The 23,419-nt window shown below is 48.0% G+C and overlaps 1 protein-coding gene across 16 annotated transcripts; it reads right to left on the reverse strand.

Annotated features, from left to right (window-relative positions):
- Window positions 1-1,798: 1,798 nt before the first annotated feature.
- On the reverse strand, window positions 1,799-23,136 carry LOC309633329 (cyclin-dependent kinase 20-like). Of its 16 annotated transcripts, XR_014247423.1 has the most exons (10): window positions 22,728-23,120; window positions 22,263-22,376; window positions 19,953-20,141; window positions 19,586-19,707; window positions 19,333-19,395; window positions 18,474-18,597; window positions 17,873-18,028; window positions 15,989-16,141; window positions 9,782-9,872; window positions 7,396-7,528 (listed from the first exon to the last, which is right to left on the reverse strand). XR_014247423.1 is itself a non-coding variant. In XM_082402022.1 (9 exons), exons 1-8 carry the CDS (start codon window positions 22,800-22,802, stop codon window positions 16,010-16,012), a joined length of 975 nt encoding a protein of 324 aa, XP_082258148.1. In that variant the 5' UTR covers window positions 22,803-23,120; the 3' UTR covers window positions 9,362-9,872; window positions 15,989-16,009. The 16 variants fall into 16 exon arrangements, 12 of the variants coding, with proteins under 12 accessions (XP_082258143.1, XP_082258142.1, XP_082258151.1 ...); XR_014247421.1 differs by lacking the exons at window positions 9,782-9,872; window positions 15,989-16,141 and adding an exon at window positions 1,817-1,962 and having other exon boundaries at window positions 7,382-7,528; XR_014247422.1 differs by lacking the exons at window positions 7,396-7,528; window positions 15,989-16,141 and adding an exon at window positions 1,831-1,962 and having other exon boundaries at window positions 22,728-23,119.
- Window positions 23,137-23,419: the final 283 nt, after the last annotated feature.

Raw genomic sequence — 23,419 nt, forward strand, 5'->3', positions numbered from 1 at the left:
GCAAGCCAGGCAGAATGGGTGCAGAGGGGTCTAGCCCTGTCTAACAGTCCCATACTGTGACCAACGGACCACACTAGAGTTCAACAAACCACAGCCTGCAGCCAAACCCAGCCCACTAACCATTTTTGTATTTTCGTTAAAAAAAAAAAATCAAAGAATATTTCATGACACATGAAAAAAACAAGAAACTCACATGTGAGTGTCCATAAGTACAGTTTTATTGGAACACAGCCACTCCCTTTTTGTTTACTTGTTGTCTACAGCTGCTTCTGCATTTCAGCCACATAGTTAAGTAGTTGCAACAGGACCATGTGGTCTACAAAGCCTAAAATATTTGCTCTCTGGCCCTTTACAGAAAAGGTCTGCCACCCCAGCACCAAAGATCTTTATGTTCAAGTCAAGACCTTTTTGTTTTGGCAACTATGGAACCTCCCAGCCTTCAGGTCTTCTTCCAGCCCAAGAGCCCCTCATCTAAGCCTGTGTGGTCTCATGTCCACAGCCTAAGGGGGGTCTCTTTCAGGGCAACACAACTGCAATGAAACAGAAACCAGACACCTGCACCCATCAGTCACCAGGGACTTTCACTCGAAATTATAATGTCAAACATCACTGTATACGAGGAAAATAAAGCACGTGGAAGAGAAAAAAAAACATGATAAACAAATGAAAAACTGACCATGGAGGAAAGACATATGATGCAAATAACTGTATCCTTTAAACAACAAAAAAGAGCAATCAGAGAATATGAAAATGGATAGGAAAGCTTTTTAACAATTAGTACCAACTAAGTCCAAAATACTAATCAAGTTATCGAGGTTGTAACACTGAAGTTTGCAAGTGGGGTGAGTAAAAGCTGCATTATCTGGGCAAAACCACCCAGAGGCTGGCATTGGCTCCAATGTGGACATCACAGAAATGGGCATGGCAGCTGTCATCCCCTTGCATAAACAGCCTCCATCAGGCACTGCAAAAATGCCCATCTCCCTGAGGCAGGACAGCAGAGAGTCAAGGGCATTTGCGATCAATCAGACTCAAGTCTGAAGTGTGACCTGGCACAGCGACTGAGCCTCCTGCAGCTCAGATTTCTCATCTGTACAATGGGGCTCCCACTCCTCACCTCACAAGTTGGCTGTGATGCTTAAAGAGAATAAAGGCAAAGGGCCTCGCTAAGACTGAGGACATAGCAGCATCTGGTCACTTCTCCTCCTGGCCCCCTCCTGGACAGCTCACCTCTTGCAGATCCCAGGCACACACGGTGCCATCTGACGACACGGTGCACACCACGGACTCCTCCCGCCCATCAAACCAGTACTCTTTGGTTGAGATGTAGGCCAGCTCATCTATCTCTCCTGAAAGAGAACACAGACTTGCCTTAAGCACACACATGGACGCCTGGCATGTGAACATTCAACTTGGTGAAGGGGAGGCAGGCAAGTCATTCCTCTTCTCTCTCAGGAGCATGACAGGTGCTGATTCTGGGGACAGTGGTGGACAGAAAGAGCTGGGACTTCAGACTTACAGTTTGGGTATCATGCTCAGGACTGCCTACCACCCACCAGCCATGTTACTGTGAACAACAGTTACAACATCCTTATCTCTTAGTTTCTGTTTCTTTCTACTCTGAAATAAATGTAATGATCTCTGTGAGGATCAAATGATAACACAGGTATAGAACACAGCAGGGTATGTCCTCATTATGTGGCATTTTCCAACTAATTGGCTGAAAAACCAAATCCCTAGAGATCTGACCAGGGAAAGAGTGGGAATGCACACAGTTACCACCTTCCCCACCCCGCACCTTTGTGCCCAGCAATGGCTTTGCAGATAAAGTCCTTCTCTGGCCACCCAGATTCCATTCGGAACTCCAGCTCGGATCAGCAGAGATAGTACTGTTTCCATGTCTGTGTGCCCAGGGTCGTCTGGGAGGCTTTACAGGAGGACCAGCGTCTCAGACACAGCTGCCTGAAACAAAGACCCACAGTCCCAGGCAGAAAAGGAGTCATTAGAAGGTGTTTTGGCATCTATAGGCCTAGCTTTGATTTCCAGCTTCACCATCTACTAGCTTGGACAACTCACTTTGCCTATGTAGGCCTCAGTTTCCTCCACTGTTAAATGGGGATAATGATATGACACTGAACGAGTGCTCACCATATGTCAGGAATAGGTGCTTTTCGTGTTTCCAGTCAATCTATATAACAACCCCATAAGGTAGGTCCTCATCTCCATTTTAGACATGAGAGAGAGGTTAAACAACTAACCCAGGGCCATGCAGCCTTGGTCATGCAACTGGAACTCAAGAGTCTGCATTTTTTTGAAGCCGCCAACTATTGTTGAACTATTTCTCCCTTCAATTTTGTCAGCCCTTCATGCATTTTGTTGCTTTGTTATTAGGTCCTTTTACATTTATAATTTTTAGATCTTCTTGATGGATTGATCTGTTTCTTATTATAAAATATCCTTCTTTGTCCCTAGTAACACTTTTTGTCTTAAAGTCTGTTTTGTCTGATATTAGCATAGTCACTCTAGCTCTCTCTTGGTTGCTGTTTGCATGGTATATGTTTCCATTCTATTATTTTCAACCTGTATCTTTGAATCTAAAGTGTGTCTATTGCAGACAGCATATACTTGGATATTTTTAATCCCTTCTGCCAATCTCTGCCTTTTCATTGGAGTGTTTAATCCATATATATTTAATACAACTACTGATAAGATAGGATTTACATGTCATTTTGCTTATTCCTATGCATTTTTCCTTCTATTCCTCTATTACTGCCTTCTTTTGTATTAAGTATTTTCTTGTGTCCTATTGCCTTGTCATTTCTTCAACTGTATATTCTTTTAGTTCTTAGTGGTTGCCTTGGGGGTTACTGGATAAAAATCTTAATTTATGACAATCTAGTTTTGATTAATATCAACTTAATAGTATCAAAAAACTTAGCTCCTGTGTAGCTCCATTTTATGCCCCTCTCATTCATGCTGTTATTGTCATACAGATTACATCTTCATACATTATGTACCCAATGGAGAGTCACAATTATTGTTTTATGCAGTTGTCCTTTAAATCACATAGGAAAAAAGGAGTTACAAACAAAAGAATTCATTTATGTTGCCTTTTATATACATCCATATGGTTACTTTACTGATGCTACTTCTTCACGTGGATTCAAGTTCCTGTCTAATGTCCTTTCATATCAATCTGAAAGACTCTTTAGTATTTTTTGTAGGGCAAGTCTACTAGCAACAAATTCTCAGAGCTTTTGTTAATCTGGGAATGTCTTAATTTTCTCCTTCATTTTGCTAGATATAGAATTATTTATTTGTTTATTTATTTATAATCAGTCATCAATTTTATACACATCAGTGTATACATGTCAATCCCAATCGCCCAATTCAGCACACCACCATCCCCACCCCACCGCGGTTGTCCCCCCTTGGTGTCCACATGTTTGTTCTCTACATCTGTGTCTCAACTTCTGCAAACCAGTTCATCTGTACCATTTTTCTAGGTTCCACATACATGCGTTAATATACGATATTTGTTTTTCTCTTTCTGACTTACTTCACTCTATATGACAGTCTCTAGATCCATCCACGTCTCAACAAATGACTCAATTTCGTTCCTTTTTATGGCTGAGTAATATTCCATTGTATATATGTACCACATCTTCTTTATCCATTTGTCTGTCGATGGGCATTTAGGTTGGTTCCATGACCTGGCTATTGTAAATTGTGCTGCAATGAACATTGGGGTGCATGTGTCTTTTTGAATTACGGTTTTCTCTGGGTATATGCCCAGTAGTGGGATTGCTGGATCATATGGTAATTCTATTTTTAGTTTTTTAAGGAACCTCCATATTGTTCTCCATAGTGGCTGCATCAATTTACATTCCCACCAACAGTGCAAGAGGGTTCCCTTTTCTCCACACCCTCTCCAGCATTTGTTGTTTGTAGATTTTCTGATGATGCCCATTCTAACTGGTGTGAGGTGATACCTCATTGTAGTTTTGATTTGCATTTCTCTAATAATTAGTGATGTTGAGCAGCTTTTCATGTGCTTCTTGGCCATCTGTATGTCTCCTTTGGAGAAATGTCTATTTAGGTCTTCTGCCCATTTTTCGATTGGGTTGTTTGTTTCTTTAATATTGAGCTGAATGAGCTGTTTATATATTTTGGAGATTAATCCTTTGTCCGTTGATTCGTTTGCAAATATTTTCTCCCATTCTGAGGGTTGTCTTTTCATCTTGTTTATGGTTTCCTTTGTTGTGCAAAAAAAAAAAAAAAAGGAGCTGGAGGAATCAGACTCCCTGACTTCAGACTATACTACAAAGCTACAGTAATCAAGACAATATGGTACTGGCACAAAAACAGAAACATAGATCAATGGAACAAGATAGAAAGCCCAAAGATAAACCCAGGCACCTATGGTCAACTAATCTATGACAAAGGAGGCAAAGATATACAATGGAGAAAAGACAGTCTCTTCAATAAGTGGTGCCAGGAAAACTGGACAGCTACATGTAAAAGAAGGAAATTAGAATATTCCCTAACACCATACACAAAAATAAACTCAAAATGGATTCGAGACCTAAAAGTAAGACCGGACACTATAAAACTCTTAGAGGAAAACATAGGAAGAACACTCTTTGACATAAATCACAGCAAGATCTTTTTTGATCCACCTCCTAGAGTAATGGAAATAAAAACAAAAATAAACAAATGGGACCTAATGAAACTTCAAAGCTTTTGCACAGCAAAGGATATAGAATTCTTGATGACAATCTTTTTCTTCCCACACTTTCAACATATCAGCACACTCCTTTTTGGGCTCCATGGTTTTTTATGAGAAATCAACCGTTACTCTCATTGGGGTTGTCCCATACATGATGAGTTGCTTCTCTCTTGATGCTTTCAAGATTCTGTCTTTGGTTTTCAAGTTGGATTATAATGTGTCTCGACATGGAACTCTTTTGACTTTATCCTACTTGCAGCTCACTGAGCTTCTGGATGTGTAAATTAACATTTTTCATCAAATTTGGGAAGTTTTCAGTCATATCTTTAAATACTTTCTACTTTCTTTCTCCTCTCATCTGGAACTCCCTATTATGTGTTGCTTGCATGCTTGATGGTGTCCCACAGGTCTCTTAGGCACTATTCATTTTTCTTCATCTTTAGCTTCATTGCATTCCTCAGACTGGATAATCTCAACTGACCTATATTCCAGTTTACTGATTCTTTCTTCTGCCTGCTCAAATCTGCTCTTGAATTTTTAATTTGATATTGTACTTTCCTACTCCATAATTTCTGTTTAGTTATTTTTTTATAATTTCTCTTTATTAATATTCTCTATTAAATGAGACACCGTTCTCATACTTCCCTTCAGTTCTTTTCACGTGGTTTCCTCTAGTTCTTTGCACATACTAAAATAGTTGATTTAAAGTCTTTGTCTAGTAGGTCTGATGCCTGGGCTTCCTTGGGGACAGTCTTTATTGTTTGCTTTGTTTCCTGCATATTAGCGACACTTTATTTCTTTGCATGACTTATAACTTCTGTTGAAAACTGAACATTTTAAATAACATAATGTAGAATTCTGGAAATCTGATTCCACCCCACCCCCGGTTTGTTATTATTGCCGTTATTATTTTTTGTTTGTTTAGTGAAGTAACTCTGAAAAGTTTCTGAAGTAACTCTGAAAGTCTGTATTCTTTGTTATGTAGGGCCACTTATGTCTCTGCTCAGTTAAATTAATGTGCAGTAATGAGAGGACAGAGATTTCCTAAATTTCTGGAACCACTAAGTTTCCTAGTCATTGCCAAAGGCTCTATGTGCAGGTTGGGGCATGTGTGCAACATTCAGCCAGGCAGTTGACTTCTCTGCCTTAGTCTTCACTTCCTGCTTCCACAGAACCTCAAGGTTAACCAGAGGTAAAAGTTTAGAGCCCTTTTATATCTTCCCTGAGTTAGCACACAGCCCTGCACAAGCACTTGGCCTTCTAGATTCCTAGGAATGTGTTGGAGCTTTCCAAAACCCCTAAGGACATCACATTCCCAGCTTTTCCTTTTAAACTCTTTGGTTAGCCTATTGTTTCCTTAACTATCATTCATCAACTCTGATTAAAGACTAATTAAAAAGTTAATCAATTCTCTTTAGTTGTTTTGACAAATGCCCCAAGGTAAAGGTTTTTCACATTGGATGAACACCAAGCAAGGTAAAATAAAGACAGCTTACACGTGAGCTCTTCCAGGAAACACCAGACAGGTCGAACAATGACAATTCTCTGGGAATAAGGCTTTGAAGAATCTCTCATCCCATTCTTACCCTTCCAGTGACTGCGGCTCCTGGTTTCACTGTGATTGTGAACTGTTGGTATTCAAGGCTAACACAAAGCTGGAAGGTTGTTATGGGAACAGGGCAAGTGAACACTTGCTGCTCTTACTGAGAATAAGCCATTTTTTTCTTGAATAAACATTTCCCAGACTACTGTAAGTCTCTGGTTAATTTCCAGAGTTCTGTAAAAGTTGATTTTGACAATTTATGCCAGTTTTCTCATTGCTTTTATGGAGGAGAAAATTTTCAGAAGTCATTAATCCACCATTTTCCAAGAGTCTGCATCCTTAACTTGTATGTATCAATAACTACTGTCAATTCTATGAGAGCAACTCGCTTATAAGGTTGTTGAAGATAAAACATTAGCTCATCCACACTATGGAGAATACTGAATCCCCACCTAGTCTGTGGACCCCAAAGTGAGTGAGACATGGTCCTTGCCCTATGAGTACTCGCAGCTGGTGGTTAGGAGGATAAGTAAAACTAAAATTCTGGAGAGAAATGCTAAGTTTCAGAAGGGGCAGCCTATGGTGCCATGGGAGTAAAACACAAGGAGAGTGAACATCTGGGAGAGGATTAGGGAGGCCCCATGGACAAAGGCTTTCAAAATTTACAGTCACCAGAGTTGATACAGCATCAGAGGACTCCAGTCATATCTCACAGAGGAGAAAAACGAGGCTGGGTGGAAAATAAGTAGCTCACCGCCCATGGTCCCAATAAGTACAACGCAAAGAGTTTCTCTCCATTCAAAGCCTGTACACTCACTGAGCACCTATGTGTCAGGCTCTGTACTAGGCACCAGTGACCTTCTAACACACTGTGAAGGATCCAGTGCTTATGTTGGATATGGGTTTTCCTGTACCCACTGAAACCCTGTTCCTTCTACCAGAAGTAGCATACTCACAGCCTGCAGGCAGAATGGGCATCCAGTTTACCTTGTCTGGCCTGCATAGGATTGGCCTATGTGAACTAGCTGCCAATACTTAAAAATCAAGAGATTTCACATACTAATTAGGTAAAGGAAGAAGATCTAACTATACTGAAATCAAATTCTCACCTGGAAAAATTTATCTGGGGCCACACAGAACAGTACTCTTCAGACAAGAATGAGCTTTCAGGGAATTCCCTGGTGGTCCAGTGGTTAGGACTCTGCGCTTTCACTGCTGAGGGCCTGGGTTCTATCCCTGGTCGGGGAGCTAGGATCCTGCAAGCCGCATGGCACAGCCAAAAAAAAAAAAAAAAAAGAATGAGCTTTCAGCTCCACCACGGCCTTCACCACCCCTTTTATCTCTTGGACTAAGAGGCTGAGCATCAGCTGCCTCACATCATCATTCTTATGTTGTTGATTTTCTTTTAGTTGAAATAATCGGAAAGGGAAATTTCTTGTACCCATATCTCAACCTAAACAGTGTGAAAATAAAAGCTAGACTAAGAAGATAATGTGGTTTAAGAAAAAGGGGGGATAACATTTATTTGTGGAAGTGAAGTCTATTTCTACATATTTAAGGCCATTATACATCAAACCATAAGTAGGAACCATGACCAATATTCAGAAGAAATAACACCAAGTGATTTGACCAAAAAAAGGGCAGACTGTCAACATGGCTAAAGTGTGCACATGAGTAAAGTATGAGATAAGCCTCTGAAATACAAGGATGTATCAAGTGATAAAACACCATGGCACCAAAACCTTTCAGATAGCAATTAACAGCAAAACAATCTACTGTACACAAACAAAAAAAAATATTTGTACCTTAAACAAAAGCAAATATTTGCAATTTTACTTCTAACCAAAAATCTAACACATAGTGTGTGAAAGAGATGGCAGAATTTAAAAGGTCATGAAGCATTTTAAAGAAGTAACTTGCAGTGTTTTAAATTAGAATTATAGAGTACATATTAAAAACATATGACCAGTTAACCATGTTCATTTACTGTGTCCGTAAGAGTTCCTATGGGCCTGGAGAGTTTTGGGGCCTAGTACCCGTGACAGGTACAACATTAGAAATGACACGTGCATGTGACGATGCTCCTGGAATGCTGTTGCAGTTGTCCCAGTTCCAGAAACATAAACCCAGTGTTTTTTATATGAACATAGGTCAAGGATACCATCCCAAAGAATGACCGTATGCTAAAAAGAGTTTAGCACCAAAAACTATAAAATAGTAATGAACCGAAAACCCATTCGTGACTTGGCTTGCAGACAGCTGAAGAATCTGCTTGAGGAACCTGGAGGTACACACAATATGGTAACACATGCATACATGTGGGGGTTAGGTGATAAGCTGCTCAAGAGATTTTTTGAACTGCTGAAAGAAATATATTACTTATGTTATTCAAAAGGAACTTCCTACCCCAGCTTCTCAGTAAAGATGAGAACAAAGACTAGGGTTTAGGGTTGGCATCCTACCCATTCCAACTGTGAGAACTGCCCTCCAAGGGCTTCCACAAATAGTTACACCAATCTATGAGTCAACTCCTTTATTTCTAGTGACACAGTGTCTTTGAGAATCACATTTGGCAAGACATTCTCTTGCCCACTTATCTACAGAGAAATCAATTTCCAGAATTGAATGTTCTATCTAGAGTACATTCCCCAAATTGTAGAGATAAAGACTGAAATCCAATAAAAGTTCCCTTACTTCAAAATTGACTAGAGATTAACATCATTTTTCTAATTAATATTATTAGCAATAAAAAAAATGAATAAAAAGCAACAAACAGAACAGTGCTGTATGATACTGAAAAATAAATATGGCAGGATTGGCATTCCACAATTCTCAAATATATCAATTCACAGTTATTCTAAAAATAAAAACCATCAAGCAAAGATTCCCTCCATGTTTGGAGAAAACTTCATGTGAACAGTTGTTTTCCATCAGGAAAGACTAAAACTAAATATAGCTCCTAGTTGATAGTCAAGGCTATATAGTCTGTCCTACATTCTGCAAGAGGCAGAAGATCTGACACCTCTTGGGACAAAAGAAAAGATGTCAGGTTCCAAAGGAGGAATGAACAGAAAAGAAAAATTTAATAATTTAATGATTAAAATATTTTTTATTTTCTACTTTTAATTTTTTGAATTTTATTTAAGTTCTAATATCAAACATGCTTATATAACTATGTTGTTACACCAAAGTTGAAATCAAATAAAAGTGGTTTATTTGTCTATTGATTTGTCTATCAGCCAGCTGCATTCAATTTGCTGTACATTTCTGTCCCTGAGTTTGGTACCCCCACCTACATCAACCTCCACTTGATTAACAGAATCGCTTATATTTCAATATACTATAAAAAAAGTCTCACACCCCCAACTAGGGAGGAGTTTCCTGCTGGTAAGGGCTGTGGATTGTCCCTTCTTGTCTACTTAAGAGAAACGCAGTGAGTGCTGAAAAGTACACCCCTCTCTCCTTTGAGGGATACTCTCCTGAGCAGGCCTGGCTCTTCCTCCACTCACCTCCACAGTTCCTTGGTCCTTGAAGCCTCATTCCAGACCCAGAAGAGTAGCTGGTCAGTCAACATGCAATTAGTGCCTAGCCTGCCAGGCCCTGTGGAGGGGACAGAGAGCTAAATGAGACCCAGTGCTTGCACTCAAGAACACTCACCCTGGGGAGTTAGAGACAAATTCAGACCATCAAATAAAACACACCAAATAATGAATGACAAAGGAGAGAATGACCAACTCAGTTGGAGCCAAGGGGTTCAGAAGTAACTACTGATCAACTCCTGAAGGATGAGTAGTTATCCTCTAAGAAAACGGCTGAAGCATTTCAGGGAGAGAAAGATCCGCTTGGGCAAAGATTCAGAAGTATGAAAAAGATGATGAGTAAGTTGCCTTAATCAGAACATAGAGAAAGGAGCTGGAGACAGGCTTAGACCAACTCTTGGAAGTCAGAAGGGCAAAAACAGTGAGAAGTCACTTGAGAACTGTGAATGGAAGAGTGGCAAGTCAAACTGTGTTTTAGGCTGCTATGAGAAGGAAGGACTTGGAGACTTCCCTGGTGGTCCAATGGTTAAGAATCCGCCTTCCAATGCAGGGGGCATGGGTTGGATACCTGGTCGAGGAACTAAGATCCCACATGCTGGGGCAACTAAGCCCATGCACGCTCTAGAGCCCATGCGCCACAACTAGAGAGCCCGTGCACTGCAACGAAAGATCCCACATGCCACAACAAAGATCCTATGTGCCGCAACTAAGACCCGATGCAGCAAAATAAATAAATAAATATTAAAAAAAAAAAAAAGACTCTGAGCTTCCACTGTAGAAGGCATGGGTTGGATCCCTGGTTGGGGAACTAAGATCCTGTAAGCCACGTGGTAGGGCCAATTAAAAAAAAAAGAGAGAGAGAAGGAAGGACTGGAAATGAGGGCAGAGCAGCAGGACCCATAAGAAGGCTGCTGCAGTGGAATAAATTAAGGCTCTGGCTAAAGGGATGTCCCAGAGATGCCAAGGTGGAGGAACAGAACTGCTACCTGGGGAGGGCACACAGGCCGTATTCCCACAAACTGCTCTCTGCAGAAGTATCTGGAAGAGGCTCAGGTGGCCCTGGGAAGGGATCACAGTACCCTGCCTCCCCCTCCCTCAGGCCCACACCTGCATCCTGGAACTTCTTGGCCTCTCCAGCTGGGCCACCCTGGGTTCTGGAGCCTATACAGCTTCAGTAGAAACCACTCTGGAGCTTTCTGTGGCCCAGACCTACTGAGGGTCCCAGCCAGATACGTGGCTTTCCAGGCCCTGGCAGAAATAACAACCACCCTGTCTGAGCCCAGGTTCCTACTTCCACAGCCCTCACTCACCCGAGATCAAAGTTTCTCAGTCCTTAAGAAATCTTTTTGGCTAGTAGGAATGTAAAGTTGATATTTTGCAATAATCAAACCAGGTAAGAAGATTTCCACATTCTTTTTTTCTATAGTTCCCAGTTCAAAACCCAACTGAGATGTTCTTACTTCCCTAACATAAAATTATAATATGTAATATAACCTGCAAAATGGGTGTTACCCACCTTGGAGAATGCCTCTGTTAGATGCTGATCTTCATGATGACACTGTGAGGCAGGGTTTATTGACCTCATTTTACCTAACAGGGAAACCAGAACCTGGAGAAGTTGCTGCTATCAAAGGGTAAAAGGCACCTCCCTTTCAAAATCTGCTGGGAGACTACCTGGGCGACCTCAGCCAATGCACTCTCGGCACGATACTCACTTTCCCTATTGGTAAAAATGGGGATAACAACCCAGTATTTTACTTGATACATTTAAGTTATAATTACACAATTCAGGTAAGGGTCTGTTTATTAATCTTTTTGTAAAATGATATAATAATGTATTTTAAAAGTAAAGAAATTCATTTACTCAACAAACATTTACTTACGGTACACTAAATATCAAGCCATACGCTGAGTGTATACACACAGTGATCATACAGTGGTTATACACACAGTGATGCAAGAGACAAAAGAATGAGTCTAGCGGGGGTGGGGGGGAAGCAAACATTTAACAAGCACAGTATGTGATCATTTAGTCACAGTTGTGCTGAGTAAGAGCACAGAGGAGGAAGAGCTCGGAACACAACAGGGGCAGGATCGCAGATCAGACTAATGCACTAAACAGGCACTTAGGAAGCACAGCCAGTACAGGAGCTCGACTGGCTGGGAAGGGACAGGCGGAGCCCGCAGGAGGAGGCGCCACTCACAGGGAGGGCACGGCTTTCCAGGCAGGCCCCAGAAGGGAAATTCCAGAATATTCCAGAAGAGGTGGGATCCCTAGGCCAATCTTAGGGGTGAACCCTGTTCACAGGTGCCCAGTGCAAGCCAACCGCGCAGGGGCTCTGGACACACCGACAGACGGAGGAACAGAGGGATAAGAGGTTTTCAGAGCAACCCCTTCATAGGTCGCCGAGGTCGCCACCCCGCGGGCCAAGAGCGTCCTCTGCAGATCGCGGATTCAGGGCCGTCCGACGCCCCCTCCCAGATTTGGGAAACGGAGGCTCCGAGGCGACGGGCCGACCATGGACATGCCAGTGACCAGGAGCCCATCCCTGCCTCCCGCCTGGGACAGGACACGCTACCTTATCCACCTGGGCGACGCAGAGCATGTCTCGGGCCTCCAAGAAGGAGAAGACGTGCAGCAGCTCGGGCAAACCCATCTGCGGCTCCACGGCGCCAGCCCCCGTGGTTGCCTGGGTCGGGCTACGCCTTCGCTGTGCTTCCGCCCCCGCAGGCCGAGCCCCGCCCGCTCGCTTCATCCTCGCCCAGCCTCCGCGCTTCCGTTGGGAACACCCACTTCTACTAATCCGCTCACCAGCCCCGCTTCTACTTGGCCTTAGACTGGCTTCTAATCCTTGTCCTGACATTCGCTGAGACCCTCGCCCACCCCCTTATACTGACATTCATCCTCGTTCTGACCTTCGCCCTGACCCTCACGCGGGACCCTGTGGTGCCCCTGAACCCAGCACCTCCCTAGCCCTTGCCCTGGTGCTGGCCCTTATCCAGACCTTGACCCTCTTCCTCAACTTCGCCCTAATCATCACCCTTGATTTCATTAGCATCTGACATCTACCATACTCCTGTCCCTACCCTCACCTGACCCTGACTCACCCTAATACACACCTTCATCCTGAGCTTTGCCCTAGCCCCGACCCTGGCCTTCACAATCACCTTCAGAATGACCCTCAGCCTCCGTCTTACCCTGGCACTGGCCCTTGCCCAAGCCCTGGCTCTAACCTGGTACTTCCCTCATCATGGCCCCTGCCCGGGCTCTCACCCTACCTAGCCTTAGCGCCAACCCTGGACCTCACCCTGGTTTTGGTCATGGCCCTGGCCAAGATCAGATCAGAGTTAGTGTAAGGGGGAAGGTCATGATCAAGCTCAATGTCAGAGCAGCCAGGGTCACAGTCAGGATGAGGGTAAGATCAGAGACAGAGTGATGAAGATCAGAATCAGCGTGAGGGTGAGTGTCCAGTTCAAGGTAAAATTCTATGTCAGGTTAAGGATCAAGATAAGACAATGGTCAGGGTCATGGTGTCAGAATCAGGTTCAAGGACAAGATCACTATGAGGGAAATTTTAGATCCAGGGTTAGGTTCAAGATCAACTTCAAGATCAGTGTGAGAGCCAAGGTTAGGATCAAGTTGAGGCTCCATTAGAGAGGATCAGTGAGAGGATGAATGTCAGGATTAGGATGATGGTTATTGTCAGGGTGAAAGTAAGATTGAAAGTTGGATTCAAGTTGACAGTGGATGTCCAGTTCCGTGTAGGATTCAGGGTCAAGGTGAGGGTGAGGTTGATGTTCAGGATTAGAGTCAGTGTCAGGTTCAGGGTCAAGATCAATGTGAGGTAGTGTCAGGGTCAGGGTGAGCATGATGTTCATTGTGAAGGTCAAGGTCAATTAAAAGTCAAGGTGGGTCCCTTTTCTATTGCTGCTGGAAGGAATTAAGTCCTCCTCCTCCAACTCTCCCTCCCTCCAATCCCCATTACATTGGCTCAATCTGCATAATCCAGGACACTCTTTCCATCTCAAAGTCTGTACGCTTTAATCACATTTGCAAAGTCCCTTTTGTGTGTAATGCAATGTATTCATAGGTTAGGACATGGGCATCTTTGGTTGGGGGGGGGGACATTATTCTGCTTACCACAGAGGCTCAGAGTTTCGTTTATAGTCAAAATCAAGTTCAAGGTTAAGTTTCAAAGTGAGGATGGGTCAAGATGAAGGTGACGATCAGGCTGAGGACAAGTCATCATAATAATGAAAGTCAGTGTGAAGTTCAATTTCAGGGTCAGGGTCTAGATTAGGTTCAAGGTCATGATGGGATTAGGGTGTCAATGGTGACAGCCAAGTGTGAGTCCATGTTCTGTGTGAGGCTCAGCATTAGGATGAGGACCCAGGTCAGGATGAAGTTGAGGTCTAGGTCAAGATGAGGGTCAGGATCAGGATCATGGTCAGGCTTTGTGTGCAGACTAGTTTCAGCTTGAGTGTACAGTGTAGTTCAGCATCAAGGCGCAAGTTCAAGGGCAGGGTGTGTCAGTATGATGGTCCTCGTCAAGGTGAGGATTCAGTCTAGGGGCAGAGTGAAGTTGAGGGTCAGAATCAGATTGAAGGTGGTGAGTATCTCATTTATCACAGTATTCACAATCAGTGTGAGAGAAGCTGTCATTGTCAAAGATAAGTCAAGCTCAGGGCAAGTGTCAGGGACATGTTAACGGTCAGGATCAGGATCATAATGAGCATCAAGGTAAGAGGAATGTCAATTAGAGACTCAGGGTTAAGGTTAAGATGAGAGCCAAGTTCATGGACAAGGTTTAGTTCTAGGTCAAACGGGGTCAGAGTTTGGGTGAGGGTCAGAGTCAATGCCAAGATCAAAGCCAGGCATGGGTGGGGAAGGAGCTGGCAAAGAATTGAGTGAGGGTGAGAGTCAGTGTATATGTCAGGGTCAGGGTGATTGGGTCAGGTTAAGTGTAAGGTTTAAGGTAAAGGTGAGGGTCAATGTCAGGGTGGAGTAAGCTTTAGAGTCTTTGTGAGTGGAACTGGCTGAGGGTCAGTGGTCAGGGTTTGGGTACAGACTTGCGTTCATACGAAGGTGAGAGACACCAGAAATTGAGCTAGACTGAAGCTTAGAGTCTACAGATGTGGCTGGACAAACAGGCAGAGGCCAGATCCTTAAAACATCTTTAAAGACATATGGGACACTAGACTCTTCCCTGAAAGCAACAACTGAAGTTTACTGTGCTTTGCCCTCTAAGAGATTGGAGGGCAGTGACTGTGGCACTGTTAGTCACCTCTGTGACTGCAGTGCTTACAGAATTTTAGCCACATGAGCACAAAATGAATATTTTAAGAATACAAGATTGCTAAGAATACGTTTCTCTGACTTATCTGTTGTTATCTATCTGTGAACCAATACCACATTGCTTATTTATTACAGCCCTATGATAGTCTTGGTATCTGATAGGGTAAGTCCTTTCATCATTTTTTGCCTTTTCTTCTGCTTCTGCCTCCTCTTAACCCTTTCATTTCCACATATATTTTAGAATTGGCTTACCAAATTATTTAATAGGAAAAACAAGAGCCAGTTCAGATTGTATTGGGATTTACTGAATTAACAAATGAGTTCCAGGAATGTCTGTCTTCTTATTTGCCCAGTATCTCTGAGTAAAGAGGAGGCCCATGTGGTCCAGGCTCACCCGTATCCTGAGGGTGATGTTGGTAAACCAGCTTAAGGTGTGGAGGGTCACTTATTGGGTCCCCAACTTGAGCCATTCCTGGGTCCTGATTTCTGCCAACTCACCTCCAAAAGCGAGCTCTGTCACATGAAGCACCTAGCAATCTCCCAAGACTAAAGTCGCCATGAATGGGGCCACTTTCCCAGTGACCACAGAGAAGCAAGGGCCAGGGGATGATGCTACCTCAGCCACTTCCCTCAACTGGAAAGGAAGAGGGGCATACATCACGTAGAACTACCGGGCGTTTTTATAATAAATCTCAAAAGTGAACTAGTGTTTAATGTCTCTGAGAACAAAATCAAACCACACTTTCCGTCCCACTTGGATTTCCGACATGAGGACATCCTACACTCAGCGCTCCCCCAAACGGCTCCACCAGGACTGCCCCTGACCAGGAAGGCAGCAACTAGAGAACCAGCCCCATGGCAGGCACGGCAGCGGAGCTCACCGCCTCCTTCTGATGGATCTGTTACCAGCAACAGACGGGAGGCCGACAGCACAGGCCGAGGGTCCCCTCTGCTGAGGCTGGATGGCCTGGCCAGGAGCAGGACCACTGTGGTCGAATCAGGCCGGAGCAGAAGAACAAGAGGCCTGGCTTGTCCTGGGGAGGGAAGGGGGGGACACGCCTGTGGGACCTGGCCCAACGTCTCAGCCCTGCAGGATGAAGGGCCGAATCAGCTCCGGGTTCAACAGCGACTCCTCGAGAGGCCGGTCCACGTGGAGGTCATGGACGTGGGGGGGTCCTGGGGGGGCCTTGAGGGCAGGTCCCCCTGGGCGCTGAGGAATCAGCAGCTCCGAGGGGTGGGCAGGCAGGGGAGCTGTGAAGAAGTACTGGTGCAGGAGGGCCTGAGGGTAGCAAGCAAGGGGCAGCAAAAGGAAACTGGTCACCTCCCCGTCCCAGCTTCAGCCACTTCTCTCCGAGGAGGAGATGTGAACATTGCCCTGGAGAGGATTTTTCCTTCATCTGCTCATCGTTCAGGTGACTCCAACACCTCGGAGTGCTCACTGTTTGCGCACTGCTCCAGAGACAGGAGATGCAGCGCTAAACAGAACAAAGAGCTCTGCCTTCAAGTTTTCCACATAGTGAGGGGTGGGGGTAATAAACACGATAAAGAAGTAAGACAAACAGTGCATCAAATGATTAGTGCTGTGGGAAAGAGAGAGTATGAGGGGGGGATGAGGAATACTGGAGGGGCTGCAGGCCTGAAGAATGGTGAAGGGAGGCCCCTGGGAGGTGGCGCTCAAGCAGAGACCTGAAAGGTGAATGAGTGAGGCCTAGGGACAGAAATGCACAGACCCCCAGGACATGGAGAAGCCCTGGGGCCCGAGGGGAGTGAGCAAGGGGAATGGGAGCTGGCAGAGTCACAGAGGTGATGGCCCCAAATGTGTGATGGCTGTGGGCCACTAGGACCTGGCTTCTCCTCTGAGGGAGCCCCAGGAGGGCCCTGCAGGCGAGGATGCGACAGCCTACCTGGACAAGGTCCCTCTCTCTGCCACGTGGAGGAAAGACTAAATGGGCAGGAGAAGCAGATTCTGGGAGGCAAAGGTGGGGGGGGGGCGCTTAGAATGGGGGCAGCAGCAGGGAGCTGAGAGGTGGTCAGTTGGCCTCAGTACACTCTGAAGGTGCTGCTGACATGGGAACTCGCCAGGGGCATGTGTAAACACACACTGCTAGTGCCGAGGGCAGGGAGGGGAGGCTGCCATGAGGCCAGATGGACAGATACACCCGACAGAGGCCCTCACACCATCAGCCATCAGCCCATGGTCCTCCCCTCCTCTCCTGCCTTCTAGCCACGACCCACCCCTCCTGGGTCCTCCTCTCCAGGCCTCTGCTCATCATTTCTCTTGGGAAAACAGCTCCCCATGCTTAAACCTGCCCTTCTCCAGGAAGCCTTGCATAACCCCAAAGTCAGTCCCAACATCCCTCCCCTCGGCTCCCACAGACTGACGGCCCTGCCTCACCACAGGGTGGAGACCCCACAGGCACAAGCCACGTCTGTTCACTCTGGATCAGGGTCCAGGACAATGCTCAGCACGTGCCAGATGCTAGTAAATTCTTGTTGAAGGAATGAAGGGACGAAGAAGCGAGTCACCAATAACCCAAGACTCGCTCTTCTGCGACGTGTGCATGCCCTTCTAATGGGCCACCCCTGGCCACCTGCCCTCTAGGGTCCGCTCTAGGGTCCACTCAGGAGAGGCACACCTGCCCTGCACCCTCCTAACCCTGGCTCCAGGGGTTCTGGTCCCAGCCCATCACAGGTTCTGAGAATCTCAACCTGCCTGGTCAAAAGGACACGGACGAGGAGGGTCAGGGCAACGGGTGTCACCCTACCTGGGAGGCTGCAATGCGCTGGCGTGGAGGGTAGAGGAGGAAATGCCCCAGCAGGTCCAAGGCCTGGGGAGAGGCATCGGGCAGCACCTCCTCCAGGGGCACGGGAGCCTGCTCCTTGAAGGAGATCTTGTTGTAGTCAGGCAGGTCCTTGATCTCCTGGAGGAGAAGGGGGTTCATCAGGGCCGGCACCCACCCCGCCAGCCCCCTTAGGTGTCAGTTCTCGCTCCCTGTCACCTACCTGCTCCCATTCACTCATCACTCCCCCATCCATGCACCCCTGCTCACACGTCACTCATGACATCACGTGCTCACTCAGTCCTTCAGTGCTTCCTCCACATCTCAGGCGCCTGCTCCATGCCCAGCTCGGTTTGGATGCGTGTGTGCTGGGGACGGGTAGGAAGGGATAGGGCTTGGGCCCTGGCCCTCGCACCTCCAGCAGGGCAGGGGAGGAGGAGACCCCACGCTGGGCCAGGACCGAGGTCCGGCAAGTCAAGGAGGCATGGGGCCACGAGAGAGAAGGTGCGGGGCAGGGGAGTCACTAGCTATTGGGGTAATAGAAGCCACCCGCCCCCACCCCTCTCCACTGTAGGCCCCTGCAAACCGGCCAGACTTGAGGACTGGGGGTGCCCAAGATTCGAAGCACACAGCAAAGCTGTTCAATGTCATTCTCCCCTGGGAAAAGGGGGGACCCGTTCAACAGCTCCCCCAGGATGCAGCCAACAGCCCTGCAGATACAGAACCCAAACAACTCAGAGATCTCACACCATGGAAACAGATCCCCCCACACCAGCACCCACACCTCACACTGTGGTCAAGATACCCACAAAGTAGCCTTCAGGCTTCATAGCTAAGGATACAGATCCCCAAACAGTCAAAGACTTCAAGCCTAGAACACAGAGCATATCCCCCTCTCTAAACAGCTCTCAGGCCTCAACTCTGGAACACACATCAACCCCTCAACAGTTCTGAGACTTCTCAGAGCCTCACATTCTGGGACACACTGCCACCTCCTCCCATTCTGGGGCAGACTCCAAAACGGCCCCCAAATCTCAAACTCTTAGGCATATACAAACCATCCTACCCCAAATAAAGGTTCAGGGCCTTCATATCCAGGGACCCAGGCGTCTAGATGGCTCAGGAACATTGCATCCTGGGATATCACACCCTGCATAGCAGCTTAGACGCCCCATGCCTCGGACCACCTCCCCGACCTCAGCCCAGAAGCTTCCTACTGGGACAACCACTCTGATCCCACTTGACCCCTCCCAGCTCAAAACTGTCATGGGGAGGAACACTGATCCCAAACTCCACAGAGATACTCTAACCAGGGGAGACACCCCCATGGCAACCTAGAGCTCACAGCAGGAAAACCCCCAAATGGCTTAGAGACCTCAAAGCCCAGGAGGAAAAGGTGACCCAACGACCCACACTCCCCCTTGCCCAGCCCATAGGCGTCTCACCACAGGTCGACACCCTGATCATACTGGCGGGCACCATACAGGAGCTCAGGGGCTCGGTACCACCTGTGAGAGGAGGGCAGGTGGTCACAGCCAGGTCACCGGTCTGTCAGGAAGCTGCCTCAGAAGGTCATCCTGGCCCCCACACCAGCCCCAAGAGCACTGTTTGGACAGAAGGTCCAGAAGCATCTCTTCCCAGCAGGAGGGTTGGGGCCTGTCTATTGCCAGGTCCTGCTTGGGAACTGGTCCTCCCTACCTGGTGGCCACCTGGTGCGTGTAGAGACGGCTGCCATCTGGGGAAAAGACCCGGGCCAGGCCAAAGTCCACTATCTTGAGCTGGCCCGAGGCACTGATAAGCAGGTTGGCTGGTTTCAGGTCCTGAGAGCACCCAAAGAGGCATCAGTTCCTCCAGAGCCCCCACAGGACCTCGGGACAGGAGGGCTTGGCAGGCTGGGCACCCAGGTCAGTGCAAGACCTGACCTCCTCCAGGGCCCCAGCCCTGGCCTCCTACCCATAGGCCCTGCCCCCTCTGTCCCTTTTCTAACCATGCCTTTCATCAAGGGCTGGCCTACCCACAGCCCAGCCACCCCCCCGGTCCCACCCCAGCCCATGCTGGAACTGACCCGATGTACAATGTTGTTGGCATGGCAGAAAGCGACCCCCTTGAGCAGCATCTGCAGGTAGCTCTTGACCTGCGCCTGGGTCAGCGGCCTCTGGGCGTGGCGCACCACCTCAGCCAGATCTGACAGCATGAACTCGAAGGCCAGCACGAAGCCTGCGCCATGCGGGAACACGGCCTTCAGCTGTACCACCTGCAAGCGGGGCATCCCGTCAGCCTCCAGACTCACATGGCTCAGACTCTCTCTGGGACCCTCAGCCCTTGCACCAACAGAGGACCAGGCAGGCAGAGATGGTGGCATGAGATCTGAGCTCAGAATCAGGGAGCTTGGTGATCTCTTGCTTCCCTCTCCCAGGAGAAGGCGAGTCCCTACTCTAATGCTCCAGTAAACACTCAGGGAAAAGGAGGTCTAAGAAAGGCGACTTAGGGCAGTGTCTGGTCCCCCACCCAGCCCACGAACTGGAAAATCACCTGGAAACACACACACACACAGGTGATCACAACTCCCAGCACTGGGAGAGCAGGAGACATGTCACATATACTTCCTGAGGGCCCACGAGGTCACGAGGGCAGGCTGCACACTAGTGAACAGGAGCAAGGGCTGCTGGGTCCCGAAGGACTTGAAGGAGCTCAGGGGACAAATGACTGACAAATGACCAAACAACAAACGTATAGGGTGTTTTGATGAAGATTCTGATGAAGAAAGAAGAGGAGGCATCTGGGAAGGAGCTCTGGGCCAGGGGACAGCAAACACAAGGCCCGGAGGCAAGAACAGGAAGGAGGCCGCTCTGTTCTGCACTCCTAGAGCCTAGACAGTGCTCATCACGGGCGAGACACTTAAGAAGTTGTGAATGAAAAAAGAGGCTGGAGCGGGGTGGAAGCAGATGGTGACAGTTCTTTCAGAGTGAAGAGAAGCCTCTGGAGCTTTTCAAGCCAGGGAGTGGATGATTTCATGTACATTTTTTGACTGTGGAGTGGAGGCAGTGGCGGGGGGGCGGGGGGGCAGGGGAGCCTGCTGTAGTTGTTCTGATGAGAGGTGAGGATGGCCTGGGCCAGGGTAAGATCTGGAGTGTTTTAAAGATAGACTCTTCAGGCCTGCTGATGCACAGGACATGGGACCGTATCACCAGCTTCCTATGGGCCCTCCACCTCTCCCACACACAAGCTGTCAGCAAAGCCCTTTTACTTTCCTCAAAAAACAAGAATGGCCATATTGCTGTTTTTCTGATGTTGAGGGTAGTAGACACTCATTTTACAGATTGGGACAAACAAATACATTCAGATAATACCCAAAATTATAATGAAAAAAACAGCAAGAGAAAAATCCTATCACCTACAGTCAACCTTAGGAGTCTATTCCACCAGACTTTACAAGAGACATGGCACACACAGGCATGTATTCGTATATATATACAAAATATTTTCATACAAAACCAAGATGACACACACAGTTTTATAACATGCTTGTGTCACCCAATATATCAAGGACATCTCCAGAGAATAAGAAACAAGTCAGAGTATCACCCACCCGTAGGTGGGTGGACCTACCCTTGTCACTTCCCAGGAAGTTAAGCACATCCTCTACTCAGGACATGGACAAGAGAGAATACCACAAAGAGAATGAAACTGGGTGTGTGAGGTGTCTCTCCTCGTGTGCCCACAGCCCCTCCCAGGCCTGTCACAGCACAAACCACGCCAGATGGGCGCTGTAGCCTTTGGCCATCTCCCCTACCACACTTCAGTTCTCAAGAGCAGGGTAGGGGCTGGTTTCTGTGTTGCCAGTAGCCAGTAGAGGGTAGAGTCTATGGGAGGCCCCAGTGTTAAATCGTCCTGATTCTGCGATCAGACCTGGGCCAAAGCCTCCACAGACAAGCGGAACAAGCTGAGCACCCGTAAGCTGGTGGCTGCGCCTCCTCCCCTGGCCTGAGATAGGGAGAGCCTGAGCGTGCCTTGCGGAGCAGAGGACGAAACTCAGAAGGACAATATACATAAAGCAGTTAACCTGGCATGCAGAACATAACAGGAGCTCAATAGGTGGCAATTATCATTATCATCAGAAATCGCCAAGTGTTTTGAGAAAAAAGGAATAAGTTAGTGAATGAGCGAACGAGTACGTGAAGAAATAAGCGAGTGAACGACAGGGAATGAATGAGTGAAGTAACTGAGTGAATGAGGGTGAACAACAAGTGGACAAAAAAGGGAGTGAGTGAGGGGTGAGGAAGCAAATGAGTGAACAGAGTGACTGCAGGACCTCAGAGTGGGAGTGAGTGGAGGAGGGCGGGAACCAGCACCTCAGAACACCAGCCCCACTCACATACTGACTGTCCTCGATCTCCTGCAAGGCCTTGATCTCCCGCAGGGCCTGGTTGGGGATGCCATCCTCCAGCCGCCGCAGGGCCACCTTCTTGAGGGCAACGATCTCTCCAGTCTGTCTGGGACAGGACGCAGACACTGCAGGCCCATCCCCGGCTGGAAAGGGGGATGCGACGCCGAGGCCTGAGGCCCTCGTGGGGGTGGGACGCGCCCCCCACCCCGGGCTGGAGGGAAATCAGGGCCAGCAGGCGCAGCGCTGAGCAAGCAGCTCAGAGACATCCACGCCACCCTCCTAGGGGGCACTCGCCCGAAGAAAGCACCGCTGGTTGCTGGACGCCCTCCACTCAAGAGAGCAAAGGAGGCGGGAGCACGCCACGAAAAGCTGCGGGGAGGCAGGAGCCCAAGCGTGGGTCGGGAAAACGGGTAGATCTCAATGGAACCGAAGGAGGAAGGGCTGGGTGCTCACCTCCACGTGCTTGGCCTTGAAGACGATGCCGTGCGCGCCCTCCCCAATGCGGCCCAGGATGCAGTACTGCTCCATAGCCCTCTGCCAGACACCCGGACCCTCTGCAATCACAGCCCCTCCCCGGCACCCGTACCTTTCCGCATTAGCCCGCCCTGCCTCCCGCGCCCAGATGCGGCTGCCTAGCAACGGCGCAGGAAAGAGCGCAGAGGCCGGGAGGCCGAAGGCAGCTACAGGCGGCGTCCAGGCCTGTCTGCGCCTTCCCCTAGGCCCTCGCCATCACGCCTCAGTGCACTTCATTCGGCGGGAATCACCCGTGCACAGACCGTGCCAGCGGGAGCGAGAGACACCGCCGACCCCTCGCGGCACTGCCGGGCGTCACGTGACGAGTGACGCCAGGTTACGCAGAGGGGCGGGGGCATGCAGCCAGAGCGCAAGGCGGAACAGCCTTGGGAGCGGGCTACATAGGCGGGAGGGTGGAGCCGCTCTCCGGGGTGGAGGCGGGGCACTCAGCGAGGCGGGCGGGGCACTCAGCGGGGCGAGCGGGGCACGGGGCGGGGCCGCAAGCCGGGGGCGGGACCGCGGCGCCGAGGGCGTGGCCGAAAGGTGACGGGGCGGGGCCGGCTACTCTGGCAGGCCAGGGTACCCTCGCCCCCATACCTAGAGGTGCAAGCTTCCACCTGTGAGAACCTACA

This window comes from Balaenoptera borealis (assembly GCF_965194805.1).
Source record: "Balaenoptera borealis genome assembly, chromosome: 8".
In the NCBI taxonomy this organism is placed as follows: domain Eukaryota; kingdom Metazoa; phylum Chordata; class Mammalia; order Artiodactyla; family Balaenopteridae; genus Balaenoptera; species Balaenoptera borealis.